Source organism: Erithacus rubecula (genome assembly GCF_903797595.1).
Source record: "Erithacus rubecula genome assembly, chromosome: 2".
NCBI classification, from domain to species: domain Eukaryota; kingdom Metazoa; phylum Chordata; class Aves; order Passeriformes; family Muscicapidae; genus Erithacus; species Erithacus rubecula.
Window position 1 is genome coordinate 6706870 of NC_136685.1, and position 21903 is coordinate 6728772.

Sequence of the window (21903 nt, forward strand, 5' to 3'; positions counted from 1 at the left end):
TGCTTCTGTCAATAGCAGAGACCGTGGTGCTTGCACTGCAGTGTCTGTTTTGATGAGGATTTGATGTTGTTTGAAAAACATACATGAAAAGCAATTCTTTAGGGCAATAAGATTAATAAAAATTCCTTCAATGAATCCTCAAGATCAGCAGCTTTTGATTTCTCTGAGAGCTCAGCTGCCATCTTTCATTAATTATTCCATTTCATAGTTTTCTATCAGTGCCTGTTCAGGGCTTTCAATGTCCCTGCACATGTAAAAATGAAATAATAATTTGTACCTGCAAGACAGGGGGAATGGAAATGGAATGCCCAGAGGACTGTTTTGATGAGATCTACTCAAGATTTTGTTTGAAATGTAATATCAAAGAACAGGCAAATGAGTTCAGCTCATGAATGGCAGAGGGGCAGCAAATAAAGCAGATGTTACCAGCCTCACACTCTGCATCTCTGCTGGTTTTGTGTGTGCTCGCTTCCCGTTTAATTTTTCAGGAAGTAGGGCATGAAATTAAGACTGGAAGGTCACTTTTTTCCATTGAATCTGTTTAGAAATTAGTAACAAGAGTATATCTGATTACACAGGCAATGACAGTAAATCTTTTCCAATCTATTATATAGGGGTAATAATTTTATGTACTGTGTTGATCGATGATACAATTAAATAAATTAACGCATTTACAGTTGAATAAAGAGCTGAAGATTACATTTCCTTGAAGACTTAATTTCCTTAAGTATCACAAAGCACAATAAGTTTTCCTTTCAGATTTTTCCTTTTTAATGAAATTGGCATGAAAAATGTAATCATCCCTGTTTCCAGCCAAGGTCTCTGCAGAGAGGAGACAGGGACAGCTTCATCAGCCAGCTGTAATAAGGATTTTATGGAGTGGGTAATGGCTGGTTTGTGCTGGGAGGGCAGAAGGGAAGAGCACAGTGGCAGCTCTGCAGATAGAGGTGATAAGATCAAGTATGATAAGCTCTTGAGCTGACCAGAAAGATGCAGAGACTATTTACAAGAACCTGGAGAGACAGGGCAAGGGGGAATGGCTTCAAACCAGCAGAAGGCAAGGTTAGATCATAGATTATGAAAAAAATTATTTACTGTGAGAGGTGGTGGTGGTTACCCACAGAGGTTGTGGATGTTCCATCCCTGAGAGTGTTTGAGGCCACGCTGGATGGGGCTTTGAACAACCTGGTTTAATGGAAGATGTTCCAGTCATGCCAGGAGGTTGGAATGAAATTGTCTTTAAGGTCCCTTCCAACCCAAACCATTTTGTGATTCTATCTCACTTCGGGCTTTTTTCTTTTTTCTTTTTTTTTTTCTTTTTCTTTTTCTTTTTCTTTTTTTTTTTTTTTTTTTTTAATAAGCAATTAAACTGTCCATTGATAGGAACAACTTAGATCAGTGTGCTGAATCAAACTGTGTTTGACAGGCACAACAGAGCCACACCACCTTTAACCAAGACTTTGGGAGGTGCAGTCTGTGACTCATGATGAAAAGAAGGCCAGAACAGAGACCAGGGCAGTGGCAAAGTAGAGCAGGATCTTTTCAAATCATTTGGGAAAGCTGGTGGGCATCAGATCCTGACAGATCAAATTACCAATGTTTAACAGGAAAATAATGTGCCTAAATAAAAGAACTATTAGAGGATGTGTAACCCAGCTGCTGCAGTGACCTGAGATTTCCACCAAAAAAAGGGTTCTGAAAATCCCTTCATTTCTTTATGGAAAGCAAAGTGAGAAAAAAAATGTACTCCACTCAGTGTAGAAAAATGTGTAAGATAGGGATTTATGGTTTTATTAATTAACAAGCTGAAATAAATGCAGCTCTGTGGGTAAAATGAACATCTGGAGAGAGAAGACCATGAGCCATGGTTTCTGGCCAGATCACCAGTCATTTCTCTGTTCTCATTCCCTCTCCCAACTCTAGGTGGTGTCACCTGGGGTCATCTCTGTAGCTTTGCTGTCTGACAGTCCATGCTGGGAGTGTTCTCCTAACACAGATGCAGAAACAGCACAACTGTTTGAAATATTACCATGAAAACATCTGTTAGTAGAAAACCATGCAAGTAGTTTATAGTCAAGTTAAATGAAAGTAATGTCATGACCCAGGCATGCCCTGGTTTTCTACAGCAAAGAGGAAAAATGAGCCTAATGGAAAGAAATCAGACAAGGCAAAATAACAGCACAGAGAATCAGGTCCTGCTCCCTAACCAGGTTAGTAACAACCAACACATCTTCCTGTCTCCAGAGGAGAAACCAGCATTTCATGAATTCATATAAGCAGCAAATGAAATAAATATTGCTAAATGTCAAGTGCCAGAGATCCAGTGCCCACAGTCAGTTTTCAGGCTTTGTAAACAGCAGCAGCTTATGCAGCCTAAAAATCCTGGAGTATTCAGTGGCCACATGATCCCACAGTTCAGATTTCTTTTGAAAGGTGGATGCACATAATCCTGGTCTCTTCTAGCCTTGCTCAGCTCCAGCAGAAAATACTACACAAGTTTTACTGTTGTAAAGGCACATAATTAGACCAGTACTGCATGTCTTTGACAAGCAGCACTTTCCATCTCTTCAGCAACCAAATTTTGGCCAGAGTTGAGGGGCCAGAGAGGCAGGGGAAATGGAAAGTCAGGAAAACTGTCCCAGCACCCCTTACTTGCATGTCCCTGGTAGCTCTGGTCCCACAGAGATCTTCCACTAGGCCATCACTAATAGAAGCATCACATGGAGCTACACATATTTCATGTAAGAGGAATAATTAAAGAAAAATGGGTTGATGATTGAAGAACTTGTACAGCAAAGAGCATCCCAGTAGCCAGAGGAGAAAAACAGGATGAGAGACGGTAAAGTATCAAGATTTTATTGTTTTATATATATACTTATAATTCTTAAATGAGACAGTATTTTTAAAACAGCAGCAAGCAGAACGTACAAGTTGAGAAAAGTGGCAGCGCAGGTAACTCTGTTTGGCTAATGCCCTTCATGTACAAGGCGTACATTGGATTTATTTTTTTGAGCACCTTTTGTGGTTTTTATTTTTTCTTGGTTTAAGTGTACAGTAAGGCAGTGGTTTTTTCAATAAGGAATATATATATATATATATTTATATTTATATATATTTTCAGTCATCACCGTGAATTCTTCGTACATGCAAATGAAATAAAATGTACAACTCGGAAATGTTACACCGGGAGACATTTTTCCTCAGAGCAAAGCTTCTAATGAAAGGCAAATACAGACACCACAGATTTATAAAAGAAAAAGAAGGCATAGGAAACCAAGAGTCAGGTGCTACTGACAGGACAGCTTGAGCAGGGAAGGTTGGGATTCCAGTGAAGATTCCTCCCGCCGCTGGCAAGGCGTGAAGGAACGGATGGGTATTAACAGATGTCTCCAGCAACTCCCCCGGGGAGGTTCACTCTAACCTGAGAAGCTCCACGTCAAAGAGGAGTGTGGCATTGGGAGGTATGACCCCAGGGTGGCCTGTGGCTCCATAGGCCATCTCAGGTGTGCAGGTCAACTTTGCTCTTTGTCCTAAGCTCATCTGGGTTTTGGATGTCGGAGAAAGAAGAAGACAAAAAAAAAAAAAAAAAAAAAAAAAAAAAACCCAACAAGATTAGGAGGAAAACAAACAAACAAAAAAAGCATTACCTGGAAGATTTATAGAATTAAGGAGTGTTGGGATAATCAGATTCATAGAATTGTTTAGTTTGGAAAAGACCTTTAAGATTGTTGAGTCTGGGGCTTGGAAGGAGAAGATCTTTAAGGTCCCTTCCAACACAAGCCACTCTATGATCCTGAATCCAAAGGGTTTTGCTTCAAGCTGAAGCTGCTAAAACCAGCTCAGACATGAGCATGGATCTCCTCACTGCTTTGGCCTCTCACAGCAGTTATTTAAACTGCCAGAACCATCCTGGAAGTGACACAAAGTCTTTTTAACACCATGTTTGGTCCATTTTGCCTACACTGGGGCAGGCTGCAGGAGGTCTGAGTTCCTTCTGCAGAGCACAGGGTACAAGGAACACCATCAGTAGCACTAGAGAACAAGCCCTCATAGCTCTCTGTTCATGAGAGATCAGTGCCCAACATAGCCAGGTTCAGCACTTATTTACCTAAACTCAGTCCAAGCCTCAGGGTCGATATCTCCCTTATGCTGCATATCCAGGCAGAGAGCCCTTGCCCTTGGGATGGGCAGGAATGCTGATTTCCCTCACTCCAGGCTGGTTTTGAAGGGTACTGCTCACCTAGATCTGGAGTTATCTTCTAACTCAGCATTTTGGAACATTTTCTAACTGCTGTTCATGCACCATACACTGGTGTTGGAATATTCACTGGCTAATATGAAACATTTCTTGTTTCACAAGAAACATCCCCTAATTTGAAGCAGTGATTTTACCTCAGACCTCTCTCCCAAGATCGGGCACATCGCTGGACTACAGATGATGTGATAGCTCCTGTTGTGAATTTTTTCATGTTAAATATTTCAGGTTCTATAAAATATACCAAAGCTAGAGAGTCAATTACTCCAGGTAGAAGGAGAATGTGGATATGACCTTCCCACATTCAAGGAGCACTCATGGAATGGGGCTGAGGATGTCCAAGCCAATGACCTCCCCTGGTCCCCACAGAGATCTTGCCTGGAGCTGGCTGTCCAGTGCTTGGATGTGTCCCTGCAAACCAGGCAGCTGGTAGGTGATGCCTGGGGTTTTAGGGATGAGGGAAGCTTGAACTGTAAGAAGCAGAGCAGAGAAATGCAGACCCTGCTGACATCTGACAACCATTATACCAAGGTCTGTGAAATCTGTGTGCTGGACACAGGGAACTGCCTTGTTCCAAGAGACTCTGACCAGCACAGTTTCCAAATCCCTCACACCCTGGGGTGGAAGGAGACAGCCACGAGCTTGACTTGTGTCAGGGATCCACTAGGAGGAGCAGGAGGGCAGCGTGTGGCTGGGTTTCTGGAATGGCTCTCGGCCACTCATTTTCCAGGGGACAGAGTCGGGGAGAGAGAGTGGTCAGGGAAGGGATGAACTGATTCACACAGTGCTTGTTGATGCTGCTTTATCTGCACTGGCCTCTGGTTCCTACAGCTCTGCAGTCCTGAGCTCTCTTAGGTCTTTCTGCAAAGCAAATAATAAACAGTCCAACTCAAATCCTTCAGTGGAAGATGGTATTTTTTACAGTCTAGGATTCCTCAAATGGACTTCTATGGCTGGAGAGAAGGGAATGCTTGCACTGCTTTCTCCATAGGGCTGGAAACCCTTGTCTCTTCCACCTGTCTAGAAAAGCATGGTTGCATCATTCCTCAGTGGATTGTTTCTCATTTTGCATTCTTCCCTTCTCTCTATTTAAGCATAAGGAGTTGTTCCTATTAAAGTTGTTCCTATAAGAGTATTTGAGCACTTGCCTCCTACACTGAGCTCTTGGATTCTGAAATGGGAAGTCAGGAGGAATTTGCACCCTGATCCCATTCACTCATGCTCTTGAGCAGCCTGATCACACTCCTCATGTGTATGGGCCCTCACAGCAGTGCACAAAAAGCAAGACCTGGCAGTGAATTGCACTGTGGGGCTTTTACTGTGCTGGTACTCACACTGTAATAAATGGAGAGCAGTTTTCTGTCTCAGCATAGGGTTGGTCAGTGAATGTTTTGTAGCTGGGAGCCTGAAGTCATAAAAATGTAATCGTGCAGTTTGGTACTTTATTCAGTCAGGGTCAGAATCTGTAGCTGGGTCATGGATGTCATCAAAAAGGGCAGATTGGGCTTTTATGGAGTAGTTGAGTAAGATCACTCCATAAAAAGCTGCCACCTCAACATTTTAGAGGCCACTGCTGTCTGTTTGTGGAGCTGCCTAAGGGAGAGGGACAGGGCTTATACACACCTGGGGAAGTGACCAGCTCTCCCCTCCCAAATGCATACCATAGGGAAAGGCTCATGAGCAGGAGATAGCCATGGATGGATGGATGGATGAATGGATGGATGGATGGATGGATGGATGGATGGATGGATGGATGGATGGATGGATGGATGGATGGATGGAAACTACAGGAAATACCATGCTTTCACAAAAACACTCCATATCCTACACTGTGATTTCCACCTGGTCCTGTCACCACTGCCCTGGACATTGCTGAGCTCACACACCCTTCAGCCAGAACAATGTATTAGTACCTGTGTAACACCTTCTTCAAATCCTTTAATGACTTCTTGCCTGCCAATCTTGAACCTGAAAGGCTTGTTTCTGTCTCTGGAGGAATCAAACTTCTTTCCATTTTGTAGCATTCCTGCCAAAACAAGACACACAGTTTCAGTCTGAGCTACATCTAAATTTAAGTGCTGGAGGAGAAGGAAGGAGTGAAAAATTAATGTCTTGGTCATTTCAGTTGCTCATTTCCATTTTCACTTTGAAGCCTCATTTAAAGGGCAGGAGAGATAACTGCAGTGGTACCATATTGTTACCTTTGTCTTCCTGTAATTTAGGCTCTAAAATGGAAAATATTTTTATTATTCTCAATGTAATAGGTTACAACCCATATTGCATCAAACATTGCACAGACATACAGAGGAGATGTTGGTTGCACAGTGGAGCTCCCTGCCTAAGTGGATAAAAGCAGGCAAGGAGCAAGTGGGAAGCAGCAGAGGAGAGAATCCCAAAACAGGTGCCTGATCCAGGGCTGCCCCCAATAACGTGTGCCACACAAATGGGATCATCTCACCTTGTGTGTGAAACCTGTACACAGTGTGACAACTGCATGTGTCTGCTCCTCATATAGAAAGAAGAGACTGCAATCACAAATATAAAACCAGCCAAGGTATTTATATAAATGTTCTACCATCCTGGTTCTTCACATTTCAACCCAGCCACGAGAGACAGTCACAGAACACGTTCCTTTGGGTGGGCACTGTTTCAGCCCATGGGTTTTGAACACATGCCCAGATTCCTCAGCAAATGGACAAACCTCCACAGAGCACTACATGATTAGCTATCCTTCTCTTTTCAAATTCTGGAGAATTATGGTAGTTTTCAATTTAGAAGAACCTGGTACTTAAAATGCTTTACTCTGAATATTGCAAGGTTGGGTTGATATTTATATATGGAATCAATCCTTTATTTGTTGTGCTGTAGAGCCAGTGTTGTGGGCATACACCATGACTCTCCTATGCAAGGGGTTGTACAAAGAGAAGTTCATTAACCTGAGAAAGACTCTGGTTGCAAAGAACATTAACAAGTCTAGCTTTGAAAGAAAATGCTGAGAAAAAAGTGTCTTTAAGATCCAGTACCAAGATACAGTCTTACTAGTTTCTTTCCATTAAAGCAGTTATATTAACAGATCAGCTTGGTGCACAAATTTTATTTTTCAGTGAAAACCATCACTTACTGTCCAATAAAAAAGAGGCATATTTTGCTTGCTTAAAAAGCCTGTACTATGAATCAAAGGTAAATATGAAGAGATGTGCCAAAATGAAAAGCAGACTAAAAAAGTAGGATTCATTTTACCAACTTTTAGGTTTCTAAGATGTAGCCAGCTACTTCTGAGCTAATTATTCAGAGAAAACAGATAATCAAATCAGAGAAATATGAACTTTCAGGGAGCAACTCATCTAGTCAGATCTAAGGATGTACATTAGGGCATAATGAATCACATCCCAGCAGTGCCTATTTCTGTGCAATGAATAAAGGGAAGTCCAAACAACAGCTCAGACATAGATGTCCCCAAATTCATCAGTAGTTAAATCAGTGGTAATGGAGTTCTAGACTTGCAGATATGAGCACACAGTGCTTGATTATTCCAGTGAGGTTCTCTGTCCAGATCTTTTACATCAATATTAAAACCAAATGCCATATTAAGGCAAATTAGCCAAGTCCAACCTTTGTCCAAGTTGGCCTTTCAGACACACCTATGCATGCACCCAAGGCCTCAGAAAGAAAACTATGGAATAACCTGCCCATAAGGGCAGTACCATTTACCATACCATAACCATTACCACTTGTGCCTGACATAATCCTTTAGTTTTTCACAGTAAAACAATGAAATGTTGTATGTGTGCTCTGATGGGAGTACACAGAATCACAGAATCAATGAGCTTGGACAAGATCTCTGAGATCATCCAGTCCAACCTATGACTCAATGACACCTTGTCCAACTGAGTGACACACCCAGGTGACTCCACCACCTCCTGGGCAGCTCATTTCAATGTCTAATGACCCCTTCTTGAAGAAATTCCTCCTAATGTCCAACCTAAACCTCTCCTGGCACAGTTTGAGGCCATCTCCTCTTGTCCTGTCACTGTTCCCTGGAGCAGAGCCTGACCCCATGTGTCACACCCTCCTGTCAGGGAGTTGTAGAGTGATGAGCCTCCTCTTCTCCAGGATAAACACTGCCATTCCCTCAGCCACTCCTCATAGGAGTTACCCTGCAGACCCTTCCCCAGCTCTGTATGGAGTCCACCTCTCTGGACTCACTCCAGCCCCTCAATGTCCCTCCTGAACTGAGGGGCCAGAATTGGACTTAGAACTCAAGCAGTGGCCTCACCAATACAGGGGGAAATTCACTTATATAATGTATCAGCTCAGCAATATCCACAAACCCCTCCAGGCAGGCTGAGGAGCCACAGCAGCTCCTGAACAAGGTTTTCCAGCTACAGACTAGGGTGGATTCATTTGCAATATAGAAATTCAGCCTGTAATGGGGGAGGGCAGGCAGGGAGAAGCAGCTCAGAGGAACTCAGGCAAATCATATAATCCTTTTTGAAGTATTTGATCTTAAATTTAAGTGACAGTCTTTCCTCAGAGCACTTTTATTTTTAAACACATCATAAAACCTTATGATTTTATGAAATGGAAGGAGACTATTATAGAATCCCAATATTTAATAGTTTTAATATTAAACCTTAGTACTGTCATTACAGTTTGCATGTTCAAAGCAGTACACAAACATTAATTATTCTTCCCATTAGCCCAAGGAGGTAAAGAAGATATTTATTATAAAATAGCCTCAATCTGAAAAATTCAGATTCAGATGCAAAGTTCCACAATACTTTATTATTCATTCATTTCACTTTGTAACTAAATCCTATTAAAACTCTTAGCTTAAAGCTTTGATGGTTTACTAAACACCTCACATCAAAACAGTGGCAGAATCAGAATTAATTCTTCAGAGATTGTGACAATGTTTCAGAGCTCCTGGACAATGTTTTCCCATTTAAAGTAACATTTCCATCTTCCCATGAGCTTGCTAGTTTGATACACCATTTAAAAACCAATTCATTGCATTAGAAAAGGGCCATACAAGATGTGTTAGACCCTGTTGAAGAAATAAGGATTTTCTATGTTTACAGCAACATTCTATTTTCAGCAACAGCTGAATATTCATGAGGTTATGGATTCATAAATGTAACTTCCTCTGTCATCACCTTACTGCTCTTGGAAGACAAACTGGAGTCAAATGTGTCTGTATTCACTGAAGCTCTGACAGCAGGGTCAGTTTTTATGTGAGTGCCCTTAAAATGCACATCCACTCTGGAAATGAGTCAGAGGCTCCACGTGCCCTGAAGAAGTTCTGATATGGATTTAGAAGTGAACTTTAGATCTTGTCTATCTCTGGTTCTGAGACTTAGAGTTGGCTATGCAGGCTCCTGGGAGCTAAAACAGCACAATGCTTTATTTTCTCTCTTGCTAATGCACCAATTGATTTTTTTTTTATTTGTTGTTGTTTTTGGTTTTTTTTTTTTTTTCTTTTTTTTTTTTGTGAATAAATTGATTTAGTTAAAATTCTTCAACAAGTATGGATGCCCATCTTCAGCCTACATCTTTATTTATCTAGCTAAGAGCAAGGACAAAAAAAACCACAATCAGGAACTCAGCAATGACATTGTTTTGCAAGTCAGAACAGTCAATAAGAGTTTTGACTGAGCAAGGACCTCTAGATGTATATATGGCTACTTGTTAGAAAAACAGGCTTCTGAAAAGGAACAATCATTCTATGAAAATAATTCATTGCACAAACTTGGGTTATCAGAATATGGTACGGATTTGAAAACAGTCCTAACTGAAAATCAGGTTTTAAAAATTAAGTGGGTGTAGAAAAGGAGACATTTCATATCCTGAATCCTACTGAATCACTGATGCTCAGCTCATTGAGGCTGCAGATTAAAGAGCAGATGGATCATTTTATTAAGGAGCATGAGCACAGATCCATCCAAACTGCAGGACTACAATGAGATTTGGGCTAAACTGGCAGTGAAAACACAACTTCAGGCAAGGTTCAACACAAGTTATTACTTCTTATTAAAACAGGTGTGTCTGCAACTGTGTCTGCACTACTTTTTACCACTGCACTACTTTAGCTAAGATCCCATTACTGAAGTCTGTTTCCTAAGGGGAGAGGGCTAATGAAACTACACTGTCTGCACTTGCCTAATAACTTCTGAATCTTTGAGCCAATTTCAAACACATTTGGCAGAGGAATAGGGATCATACCAACATTCAGATCCTATGCATGTAATGAAAAAAATCTGCATAGAAAGAAGAGCCTCTAAGAGCTTCTACCAAGAGAAAGGCTCAACCTTTGTTATCAGAGAAAATATTATTGAGAGAGGTCAGGAATGGAAAGGCTGGAGACCACAGACTAAGTTTCATTTTGCTTACTTTTCTTCTTTCATCTGAGAATGATTTAGCTGGGAATATAAGCAATCACATAGCACAAATGCATGGAGCCAGCCCAGCTGTTAGACACCTAATACACCTACTGTCCCAATAAAACCCTGCCCCAAACCACAGCCACAGGAAGGATGGATGGAGAGTTAACACTGAAGGCCATCCACAGATAATCTGTCAAATTCTGTGCCTGAACATGGAAAATTCATGTGTAAATTCCACTGTTAATGTTATCCAGTTCAAAGGCTGAAATGTCTTAACCTGTCATCTAGGCTACTCCTGTGGTTAATGGAGAAAGAGAGGTTTCTCCAAGGATGATTCATCCTACCTAGATTTAGATGTTAGGACTGAAATAACTTCTTGGAATTGTTTATCATTCTCAGTCAACTACCTTACAAAAGGTGAGGTACCTTAAAGCAAATGCTAGACTGCCAGGTTTTCATAGGGCCCTAGTGAGGTGGTATTAACTCAGCCATCCATCCATCCCTAAATGAAATAGGCAAAATTGCATCCCAGGCTTTGCTGACTCCAGTGTTTACTGAATTATTTGTCTCTGCAATATTGACAAATTCTGGCAACCAGAAGATGAAGATCCTAGTCCAGGACAAATCTCTTGATTTCAATAATTGCTATCTTTTTATCCTGTAGAGTGGAATTCACTTACCTCACAAGTATTGAGAGGATAAACTGAATCCACTTTATTAAACTGAAATAGGTGACTTTCAAAAAACAGCTTAATTCATCTAGGAAGTATTCAATTCCCTCCTATTTTCAAGCACTAGCTACCTACAGAACATAAAGGTAATCCATATGCTTGAAGTTACCTATTTCCTGAGCACCTTTTGGCAGCAGAAAGAAGGAGGGCAGTAGGACAGTATCCTGTTTCATTTTATGTAGATCAGAGGCTCTTCAAGACAGGAACTATATTTTGATGCCTCTCAATGCCATAATATTTCCAATTATTCCCTGTAATCAATCTGTGCTGTTAGGAATATGTCTTTGGGTTTGGTTCCTAGAACTTCCTGAGGAGTTAATGTTGCAGTGGGTTAAGAATTTTTTTTATTTCAAGTGTTTATTTTTTCTATTTTCTTATTGTTTCTATGTAAAAATATATCCACATTCTGTAGGGGAATATCACAAAGACTGGAAATTCTGATCCCCCCCATTTACAACATGTAGTTAGTAATAATATCCACTTATAGCCTGGAAAATATATTATCAGGAAGGTTCTAGTAACTGCACAAAAATCCTGTGTCAACCTTGATGCCTTCCCAAGGTATAGAGGAAGGCACAGGTCAGCACAATTGCATAGGAGTAGTGGGTGAAACACATCCATAAAGTCACAAATCACATCCCAGGTTGATTCACATCAGCAGAACTCCACTGTAATGTTACTTGCATTTTACATTAAAATAGATCAATTGTCTTCACAATTGTGAAGATCAATTGTGTCAAAGCATTCACTGAATTCAGTGGTGTTCCCACCTTAGCTTGTGGCTGAGTCTCAAGCCAACACATGTGAAAAATGTGTGGTTTCCCTCAGGAACAAAACAATTCCCCTATGTCCTGGTGTTAAACAGAGATCTGGGCCACAGTTTTCTAGGCAAATACTGTCAGTGCCATGTATTTCTTATTTCCAGCACCTAACTCAGCTCTCCAACTCATTCCATCAGAATCCACACGTGTGTCAGTCAAACGTCTCACACTTCTTCCATCTTAATGTCATCATTATCTCAAAATCCAATTCACTGGTTTGCACATTTCTGTCATAACAACAGCTACCAGTAACCTGTAGTTATACCTGGCCATGAGCCTGCTCCTGCACAGCACAGTGAGGAGCACACACCTCTGATTTCCTTGATTTGACTTCCAAAACAAACTGTTCTGGACAAATTTGTTGTTGCATTTATTTTACTGATGGCCATTGTAATGGAAACAAAGAGTGTTGAATTTGAGCTGGAAAGATGCTTTTGTTCCCTATGCTGTGGTGGAATAGGAGCCACCTTACTGTGTCCTGTCTGGGGACTTTGGCAACTGAACCACAAAGGGAAGCCTTGCTTTTCCAGGGAAAGGCTCTCAACAGAGGTTTAGTACTACTGCAAACACTCAGTTTTATCAGGCTAACATTTTCTCTGCTTAATATTAACAAAGTCTCTTGTGGAAAAAAGGATTTACTGTCTTAGACTGTATTTTTCTGATAGTTTTCAGTCCCTTAAGAAAAGTAACACTTGAAGGGAATTTTCAGTCTAGAGGGACAATAGTTGAAGAAAAAGAGAGAAGGGGATAAGCACAGCTCTGCAGATATCAGCTCTTTACCACAATATTTTGTTTTGTCTGGAAAGGCAACAGCAAGGACTTGAATGTGCCATTTGTTGCCATGACAAACCGACTCAAAGTGAAGAAGTGGGAAATGCACAGTGGTGGTGGGCACTTCCCAGCTCCTGCTACTGCAGCACACTTCAGTTACACTTCATCTTTTGAACACGGGCAGCCTTGCTGCTTCATTTTCTTCATGTATTAGATACTCATATATCTTTAATGTGGAGTAAGAGCAGCACAATCAATTATTTATTATGCAGCTGACAGCATGCAATGAAGACACAACAGACAACTCTTCAATAATGCATCACCGTGGGCTATGAATCACTGCTGCATACAACCACAAGACAATATGAAAGAACCTTGCACTTAGCTCAACTTCACAGCCAGGAAAATTACCTGCAATTGTCTAGTTCACTCTGCTGAAAGGCATTATTCTGTCCTAGTGGCTTTAGGGATTTGCATACTTTTAAGAGAAGGAAATGCAGATTTACCTTCAAGGGAGATATGAAACTCACTAAGCATATTCTCCATAAGTTGTAAAGAGACCAAAACAATTCCTCTGGTATCCTGCCACCTTAAAACAGTAATTTTATTTTAGAGTTTGATTCTGTTACTGATACAAAGTTCATCTGTAAAATATACATGTATTGCAACATAAGGCAAATTTAATTTGAATAAGCATGGCAGAATCAGGTCAGTGTGGGAATGCTAATGAGGGGGATGATAGATGTTTTAGAGGGAATATATTAATAGAGAAATGCTCTGGATCTCTTGTTTCACTATCCCCAAACACCATATCCTGTAACACAGGGAGAGGGAATGTTCCTCACTGGTCTGGGTCTTTCTGTCCCTGCCCTCTGGTAGCAACCCAAAAGCACAAAGAATAGTTCAAGCATGGCTGTAATACAAAGAAGAGAGTCTGCAAGATCTCCCACACAAGCACAAGCAGCAGAGCTTGCCCAAAAAATTCTGAGCACCTAGTGCACCATGGGAACAGAGCAATAAAATAATCTCTTTTTCTTTTCATCTTGGTTTCATTCTCATCCTATGCCACATGTATTTCCTTCCCTCCCTTTTGGTTTCATGGCTGCCTGTGTTCTGGGGCTGTGGATTTGACATTTTAGCCTGTGGCACATACACAACTGTGCAGATGACCTCCCACTGGGAAGTTACACACTTGTGTAGCAGGTTAAACCTCACTGAAATAGGTGTGAGTGTGACAGCCACTGTCTCTCAGGGCATGGCACCAGAAGAGCCCAAGGAGAAACTCCAGAGGTCTCAACACAGATCTGTGTCTTCATGTTTCTTTCCATGCAAGGAGCATGAAAAAACATTAGAAAAGCATCTTCAGAGGCTTCTTGTGAAAGCTCTGAGCATGGCTCTGAGATCACATGAAATGGGACTTGGGGAAAAAGCATCAGGTTCCTAATTAATCATCTGCTCCAGGGAAGAAACTGCCAGGAGAAACACCTTCCCAGCCCAACGTGACAATATTACCAGCAGTTAGGTATGCTTTAATGATAAGCTGTTCTTACACTGGGCATTTTTTGGTTTTCAGCTGTCTAGCCTTGTAGCATGTTTCCTTCTGAATAAAATTTGTGTTAAAAACCTTAATTTAAGTGCAACACTTCTGATTCCCATGGCTTAAGCTAGTAACAGTCTAGTGACAGATATACCCATCTCTACTAGGGCACTGAATTAAGGGGCTATGGAGAGAATCATAGAATGGTCAGGGTTGCAAGGAACGTTAAAGATCATCTCATTCCAACTCCCTGCCATGGGCAGGGACACCTTCCACTAGATCTGGCTGCTAAGGGCCCCATCCAGTCCAGTCTTAAACACTCCACAGATGGGGAATCCACAGCTTCTCTGGGCATGCCCAAAGACAACAAATTTGAGAATGAAAAAGTATATTATTTATGTGTTACCACTTAACACCAAGATGTTAAAATGGTATGTTGGCTTTTAGGGCATTTGCAACTGAAAAATAATATTTTTCTCCACATCCCTGGTGAATGAATGTTCTTTCTTTTCCATAGGTCCTTGTTTATATGGTTCTTTATCACATCCAACTTTCTTAATGCTCAGCATGGCTACAGTTCCTTCACAGAGTAGTGTTTTACTGAGACTCATCTTGATAAACACAGCGATTGTCTAACATTGTGCAAAGAACTCAGCAGCTACTCTGTTCTTAAATAAGATGGAGAAAAGGGAAAACATTATTGAAAAAAGAGAAAAACACACAGGACAGAACCAGAGAAGTTTATAAAAATGTGTGTTTATTGAGCCAGTATGTCAGGCAGCCACAGTCAATATGCCAAGATTTACATATGCCCGAAGCAAGTCAGACACTGCTGTTCCACCATGATCTCATATGTATATAAAACATACATAATGCAGAAGTCCAGTGCTTTTCATCCACAGGGTCCAGCTTTTTGATCTAGACTGGTCAGACATCCCTGTAATATCTTATTTTAGAGATGTGGTATAAGCTAGCATTATGCAATAGCCCCTCCCTTCACAAGTGTTTGGAGAATTCTGGGGGAGTCATCTCCTCCTGCCAGAGATTCCATGCAGAGAAATGAGACATTACTTCACTGACACCAATTTGAGGCCACCAAGGGGCCTCATTCCAGCATAACCCACAGAATTTCCAGGGTGATCAGGTGGAACATGCTGCTGGTTCACCCAAGGGATGAGTCCCTTGCTGGGATGGAAAAGGATCTTGATGCTGCGTTGTCCCCACTGCCATGGACAGACTGTAGACTTCTAGGGAGCTAAAGACAGTCAAGCTTAATTCCACCCAAAATTACTTGATGAAAATCAAGATTAATGAAAAAATGCTTAAAACCAAGCTGGTTCTGATGTGTGCACCAAATGCCTTCCAGTGGATTATGTTGCCTGAGGTTCTTTAGACTGGGTGACCACAGATCTACCCAGTCACTTACAGGGTACCAATACACTCAGCAACCCTGCTGTAGGAATAACAGGAGACAGAGCCCCTTCTAGTCATTGAATAAACTCTGAGAAGAGTTCATTAACAAGTTACATGTTGGGAAACACTATTGTCAGAAGCCTATCATTAACATCAGATAAACTCAGCATTTCACTGAGCAGAAGCTTTGCCATTTGCTGCTGGACTCTAGTGGAGAAATGTTTTTACTTTTCTAGACCTTCATTTTAAAAGGTAGATCATCAAAGGGACAAATTTTTCCATAGATGTATAGTTTGCTCTTCCCACCTACTAGGAATGCACCAGCTTTCAAAAAAGAAAAAAAAAAAAAGAATTTTTGCAGTATTGTTTTCAATGTAAACAGTATTTTATGTGCTCCAAGGCAGACACTGTCAGTGTCATAAATACCACTCTGCCTGTAAACTATGAGTTTGTTCTGAAATAATATTGCTAGTAGATTAATAATTTTTTTTGCTACATTTGTTTCCTATTTTGTTCATCATTCCTGATGCTGCAGATTCTCTTTGGTGTGATCTGGCATAGTTCCCCTGATATTAATGAAAGTACAAAAATACATGTAATGGTTTGAGACCTGGATCTCAGTAATTTAAATCATTGAATCATGCACTCAAGCTATTCTCCAGAGCAGAATTCTACAACAATGTGAAACAGTGCACATTTGAGATGAGAGCAAAAAGTTGGGTGTCAAAAAGAAAAGGCTGTGTCACCAGACAGCTATGTAAGTACAACTCACCTTCATTTTATTCCCTGTGAAACAAGCATTGTAGTTTCACCAAGGTCAGCCAGTCAATAGAATATCCAGCAATAATATTATTAACTGATATATTTTGCCTTGGATATCCTGAAAGGCTTAATTCAGTAAGCCTTAAAGTATCTTCTGAGCCACAGGGGAAAGCAGCTATTAACAGAGCAGTTTGTTCTTATAAATAGGTCTTTTCCATCTCTAAATTTTGATCTCAGTGATCTTATAAATGAACTATGGAAAAAGTAGCAGCTGTTATCTTGACAGATGGGTCTCAGGCAGTGCTCTATTGGACATTACAGTCATCTCTCTGAAGAACAATAGGAATTTCCAAGTGCCTGCATCTATTTTCATCTCCTTAATAAGCCACTCATATCTTGGGCAATGAAGAAGAACACAAAATAAACATTTAAGGGGACACATCTCAGAGAAAGGGGTAAGAAGAGGGATATCAGCCATTAGGGAAAATGCATTTTACTGAAGTGAGAGACAGAAAAAGAATCAGAAGTTTCTTACAGAGGCAACAGGGACAAGCAGGCACTTCCAGAAGGTGAGATACAGAAAGCCTGTGCACCAAGTGAAGTGCAGCCAATAGTCAGGTAGCAGGACACAGTAAGTACAAAGATGAGCCTCAATTTTAATCTCTTTCTAAAATTTAGCAACATAATTCATTTTGGATGTAGAGCTTTGAATCTGGTTTTAGGGACAGACAGAAGAAGGCTGAGAAAGGTCACTCTTTTTCAAGGGTGGTTGATAGAGACAGTACTGCCACCCACCTTCCTATTATAAACACTTGTCAAGGCACTGAGTTCAACTCTACCTTAATCCTGAATTTAAACTCATGTTCTTCACCTTTTCTGATGGTATTCTCATCATCACAACAAAACACTCCAGGGGATCACCCTCTATGCTCCCTCCTTGAAACTCTACAGTAGCTGGAAATAGAGAACAATGGAATTAGGAGAAAACTAAACAAGCAATAATTAGGGAGGTCAGTGGCATGGGCAGAGATGTCGACCCCAGTTCACAGACTCATGGAATCACAGAATGGGTGATGTTGGAAGGGGCCTTACATGGATCATCTCATTCCAATCCCTCTGCTACTGGCACCTCCCTCTAGCCAAAGCCCCATCCAATGTGGCCTGGAACACTTCCAGGGATGGGGACACCACAACCTTTCTGGACAACCAGTCCTTGCTCCCAAAATTTGTTAGATCAGCAGTGCCTGATGTGTAGAGTTTGTCTCTGCATTGCCCCCACTGCCTTTAGTGGGACTTTGAGGGTGAACTGCACAGACCATAATCTTTTCCCAAAAAGACTGCTGCAAACAAAAGGCATTGTAAATTAAGCCAGCTGAGATACTACAAATAGAAATGGCAGTCAGTCCATAGACACAAACAACAGAGATAAACATTACCAAAAATACCTCAACAGCACAACAGAGCAGAGAGCAACACAAGCTGAGAGTGTGGACAAAACAGCAAAGCACTACCAGTGTGTTATTACACCAACAACAAACAGCCTGAAGATTTCAGGCTCTACAGTGAAATGTGTAATATTATTATCTGTAAAAGCAAAGACTGAGCTGGTGCATACATTGCATAACTCACAGTGACTGCTGTAGAACAGTGCTGTAGACCAGTGCTTTATCCCAGATCACACTATCTTTTATAATCCCAGCATGTGTAACTGAAAAAGTAGCATCTATATGAGCAACTTACTATGTGAAGTCAATAAAAATCTGTTCCGAGCAATCAAATGACAAAAACATTCAAACCACAGTATCAAAGGTTGTTTTTCTGTGGAAAAAATAATCAATGTCCTGTACAATTTCAAAACTTCAGAGAAAATACAGTTTAGGGTTGAATGGAATGAAACCTTCTGCTTTAGAAAATAATAAAAGAAAAGGCTTATGTTCATCTGAAATGTTATATTCTAGGAAGACTTCACTGCTTGGTTTTTGAATTACTGGTAACTAAATCTGTTTAAAATTCAGCTTGGATGAGGTTTAAGGGGTTCTTGAGCACCACCACCTTTCCAATTACATAACACCATGTATTGTTTTGCTACATCCAAGGTAAAAGACACCAGAGTTACTGAGGAGAAAACATAAAAGGAAAACAGAAAAGCTTAAATTCATAAGAAGCTTGCTGAAAGGGAGGCATATCAGATAAAATCCAAGTATCCACACAGCCAAACCAGACAAATGAAAGGCAGAACTGAGCTAAAACTTGGATCAAAGAAGCTGAGACTTATGTGAGAGGGATACAGTTATCTGGCCTAAAATAATCATTCACCCAGACACATGGGTATTCTACATTGCTTTTAAAAATAATTGAACAGATCTTCCCTGATGAAGTAATATGGCTCACTCTGTAATCCATAAGATCTAATGTAATGGAATGTGCAAACATTCGATTCATTTAAGTTGCTGCTTCTATTTTACCATTTTACACCTTAAAAAAAAAAAAAAAAAAAAAAAAAAAAGGTCTGTGGCAGTTAATTTCTCTGCATTTTGGGAACCATTTTAATGCTTGCACACAGATCTGCTGATTTACTAGCTGCCTGCACAGGGAGTTTCAGTGATCCTGCTGACAAGGGCAGCAATCACCCAGGATACTGGGTCTTTGGAAATCATTCATCAGACTTGTAAGTATTCTGGCTGCTTGTGTCATAAAACACTTGCCAAGAAAAAAGGAAATAAAATGGAAAATTACTGTATCAAAAGTCTAAGACAGCCATAACAATTCTCATAATTAAATTCTTGATCTATATATTTCTGTAATTTTTCTGTGCTTTGCCCTTCTCAGTCACAACATCATCTGCCTTGCCTGTGCACTGTGTGCCCTGCTGTTTGCCTTCTAGGAGGAGGATTAAATAATGCCTCCTGTCCTTATGGATCCTCACTTTTTTACTTGCTGTTCACAGCCTTCTTGGAGAGGTGATCACACATTTCAAAGCCCCAGGAGGGCTGCTGTTCAGCAGCCAACTCTCCAAGAAAAAAAAAAGCTACTCACATATACATTTTTGCACAGCTTAAAAATGACCACTGAGCCCTTCTGTGATCTGCTCTTGGTACTAAGATGCCTTGCACAAGACAAACAGCCTTTCCTGCAAAAATCTGAGCATCCAGCTCTGGAGATTATAACACCAGACTCCTAGACAGAAAATCTCAAATTAACATTTTGCTAAACAGTTTTACAAATACATCTTCCATCAGTGTTTCTGAAAGGGTTTAAGAGAAAGTAGCATGATTCAAAAAAAGAAAAAAAAAAGTGATTTATAAAGCACATGCATTTGGATTGCAACACTGCATTAAGCAGACAGGTAATTTTTGGAGCAAATATAACAATCTGCTTCTGTTCAGGTGTAATATTTTTCTACCTCTCTTACACCAGATAATGTGTTTAACACAGGCACAGTGCACCCTGCAAGCAGCCACAACTCCAGCAGTGTTTAGTTGCATTTCTTTTCCCAAACTCCTATGTGGGACCATGAAACCTAAATATTGGTGCATTGCAGATTGTCATTTTTAGCTGCTGCAATACCCTGTCTTGTTTTGGTCCCTACTGCCAGATGACATCATCTTGTAGCAAGTTTTTCAGTGGAACAGCCAATGCTGCTTTTCCCAGGATATTGTTGACTAGAAATCCAACAATAGCAATTTATTTTTTTTAGCAGTCTCCTGCTGCAAGTAAGACTGGAAGGATGAGAAGGAAGAGGAAATTACAGAATCATATCAGCAAGGAAGATCACAGGGAGCCTTGTGATCTTGTGCAGTGATGCACTTACTGCTGTAGTGCAGCCTCAAGGTAGATCATATCTACACCCAAAAATCACACCAGCAATATCAATTCTTCAGAGCTGCTGCATGTGTGGATACACACAATTCTATTTTCTCACATCAGCTTGAGCCTTGTGTCATGTTTTCTTCCTAGTAATCTAATAATGGCTGGAGGTGAAGCCCTAGCAGGGAAAAAAAAAACAAACAGCCAAACAACAAAATACAGAAAGGTCGTTTGCTGTGCTGCAAAGACAATTTCTGCTGCATATGTTTCACAGGCTGAGAGCATGACATCTGGCTGTCATGTAACACAGTTATAAGACAAAATACATTTGTCTTGGCCTCCACTTCAAGTTTTAATTTTAGGGATGCACTGTGCATGTTCAAATCAAATATCAAACTTCCTCTGGGTGAGCTCCAAGATCTATGTTGAGTCTTGGTATTGCTTAATAAAAAGGAGAGGAAGATTTAAACTACAGACTTTTGTTGGGGTTCTTTATTATTGTTTGGGGGGGGCTTGCTTGCTTTTTTTTGTTGGTTGTTTTTTTTTTTTTAGTAGTCTAATGCTTTGTACAGTCATTAAAAGGATATGGAGTTTCACAGATGACATGAAGCTGACAGTGAGCATTTCTAGTTATGGCACAATTATTTTTTTACTCTAAGGCAGACAGACTCCATCCCAGTGACTGGGAAAACATGTTATCTGATCCCTAATTGGTTTAACAGTCCATAGAACCTTTTTAGGCTGGTGCCCAGATATGATCTTTATTTCTGTCTTTGTGGTGATAGTAGTACTCCACTGAGTGCCTTGGGCTATGTCTCTGGTTGCTTACATCTCAATCATTTCAGCTCAGAAAAGAACACAAATCAGTGTCACCTGTATTTTTAAGGTTACAGGAACATGTAACCCTTGTTCTGATCTTGTTCAGAGCAGCTTCACATCCTGTTGGCTTTGCTAAAGTGTTACAGAATGCAAAGCACAGGCTCTGCTTTTTTATCTGCTTCAGAAGCCTTTGTGGAGATTAGCAAGTGTTGCTCTGCTCTCTCCCACCTTGCTATCTGGACACAGAAGTTCTATGCCACCTTGCTATCTGGACACAAAAGGTCAGGTTTCAAGCTGGGATAAATCAATTTAACCTCAAAAAGGTCAATAGAGCAATGTGAGCTCCTACTGGCTGCAGAGAAATTCTCACTGAGCCCTTCCAGAGAGATATGAGACTTGGGATACAGAGTTTTCCCACCATGCAGTCTGCTATAGATATTTTCTACTCTCCCACACAGTTTCTCTAGCCCCCAGATAGTCTATTCAATTTCTTGGGGTTTTTTGTCCATTTGGTTTTTTGTTTTTGTGTGGTTTTTTTGCTTTTGCTTTTGTTTTTTCCTTATTCACTATATTTAAAGGCAATTTGCCTTCCTGGAAGCCAAAA

At 40.6% G+C, this 21903-nt stretch overlaps 1 protein-coding gene across 2 annotated transcripts in view; it reads right to left on the reverse strand.

Moving 5' to 3' along the window:
* Positions 1-2835: 2835 nt before the first annotated feature.
* The window catches only part of FKBP1B (FKBP prolyl isomerase 1B), a 44673-nt gene continuing 25605 nt past the window's right edge, over positions 2836-21903 (reverse strand). For both annotated transcript variants that reach the window (XM_079299340.1, XM_079299339.1), the window contains 2 exons: positions 6169-6281; positions 2836-3540 (listed from right to left, as the gene is read on the reverse strand). In XM_079299340.1, the coding sequence (XP_079155466.1) occupies positions 3412-3540; positions 6169-6281 (242 nt within the window). In that variant the 3' untranslated portion in view covers positions 2836-3411. The remainder of the gene's footprint in view (positions 3541-6168; positions 6282-21903) is intronic.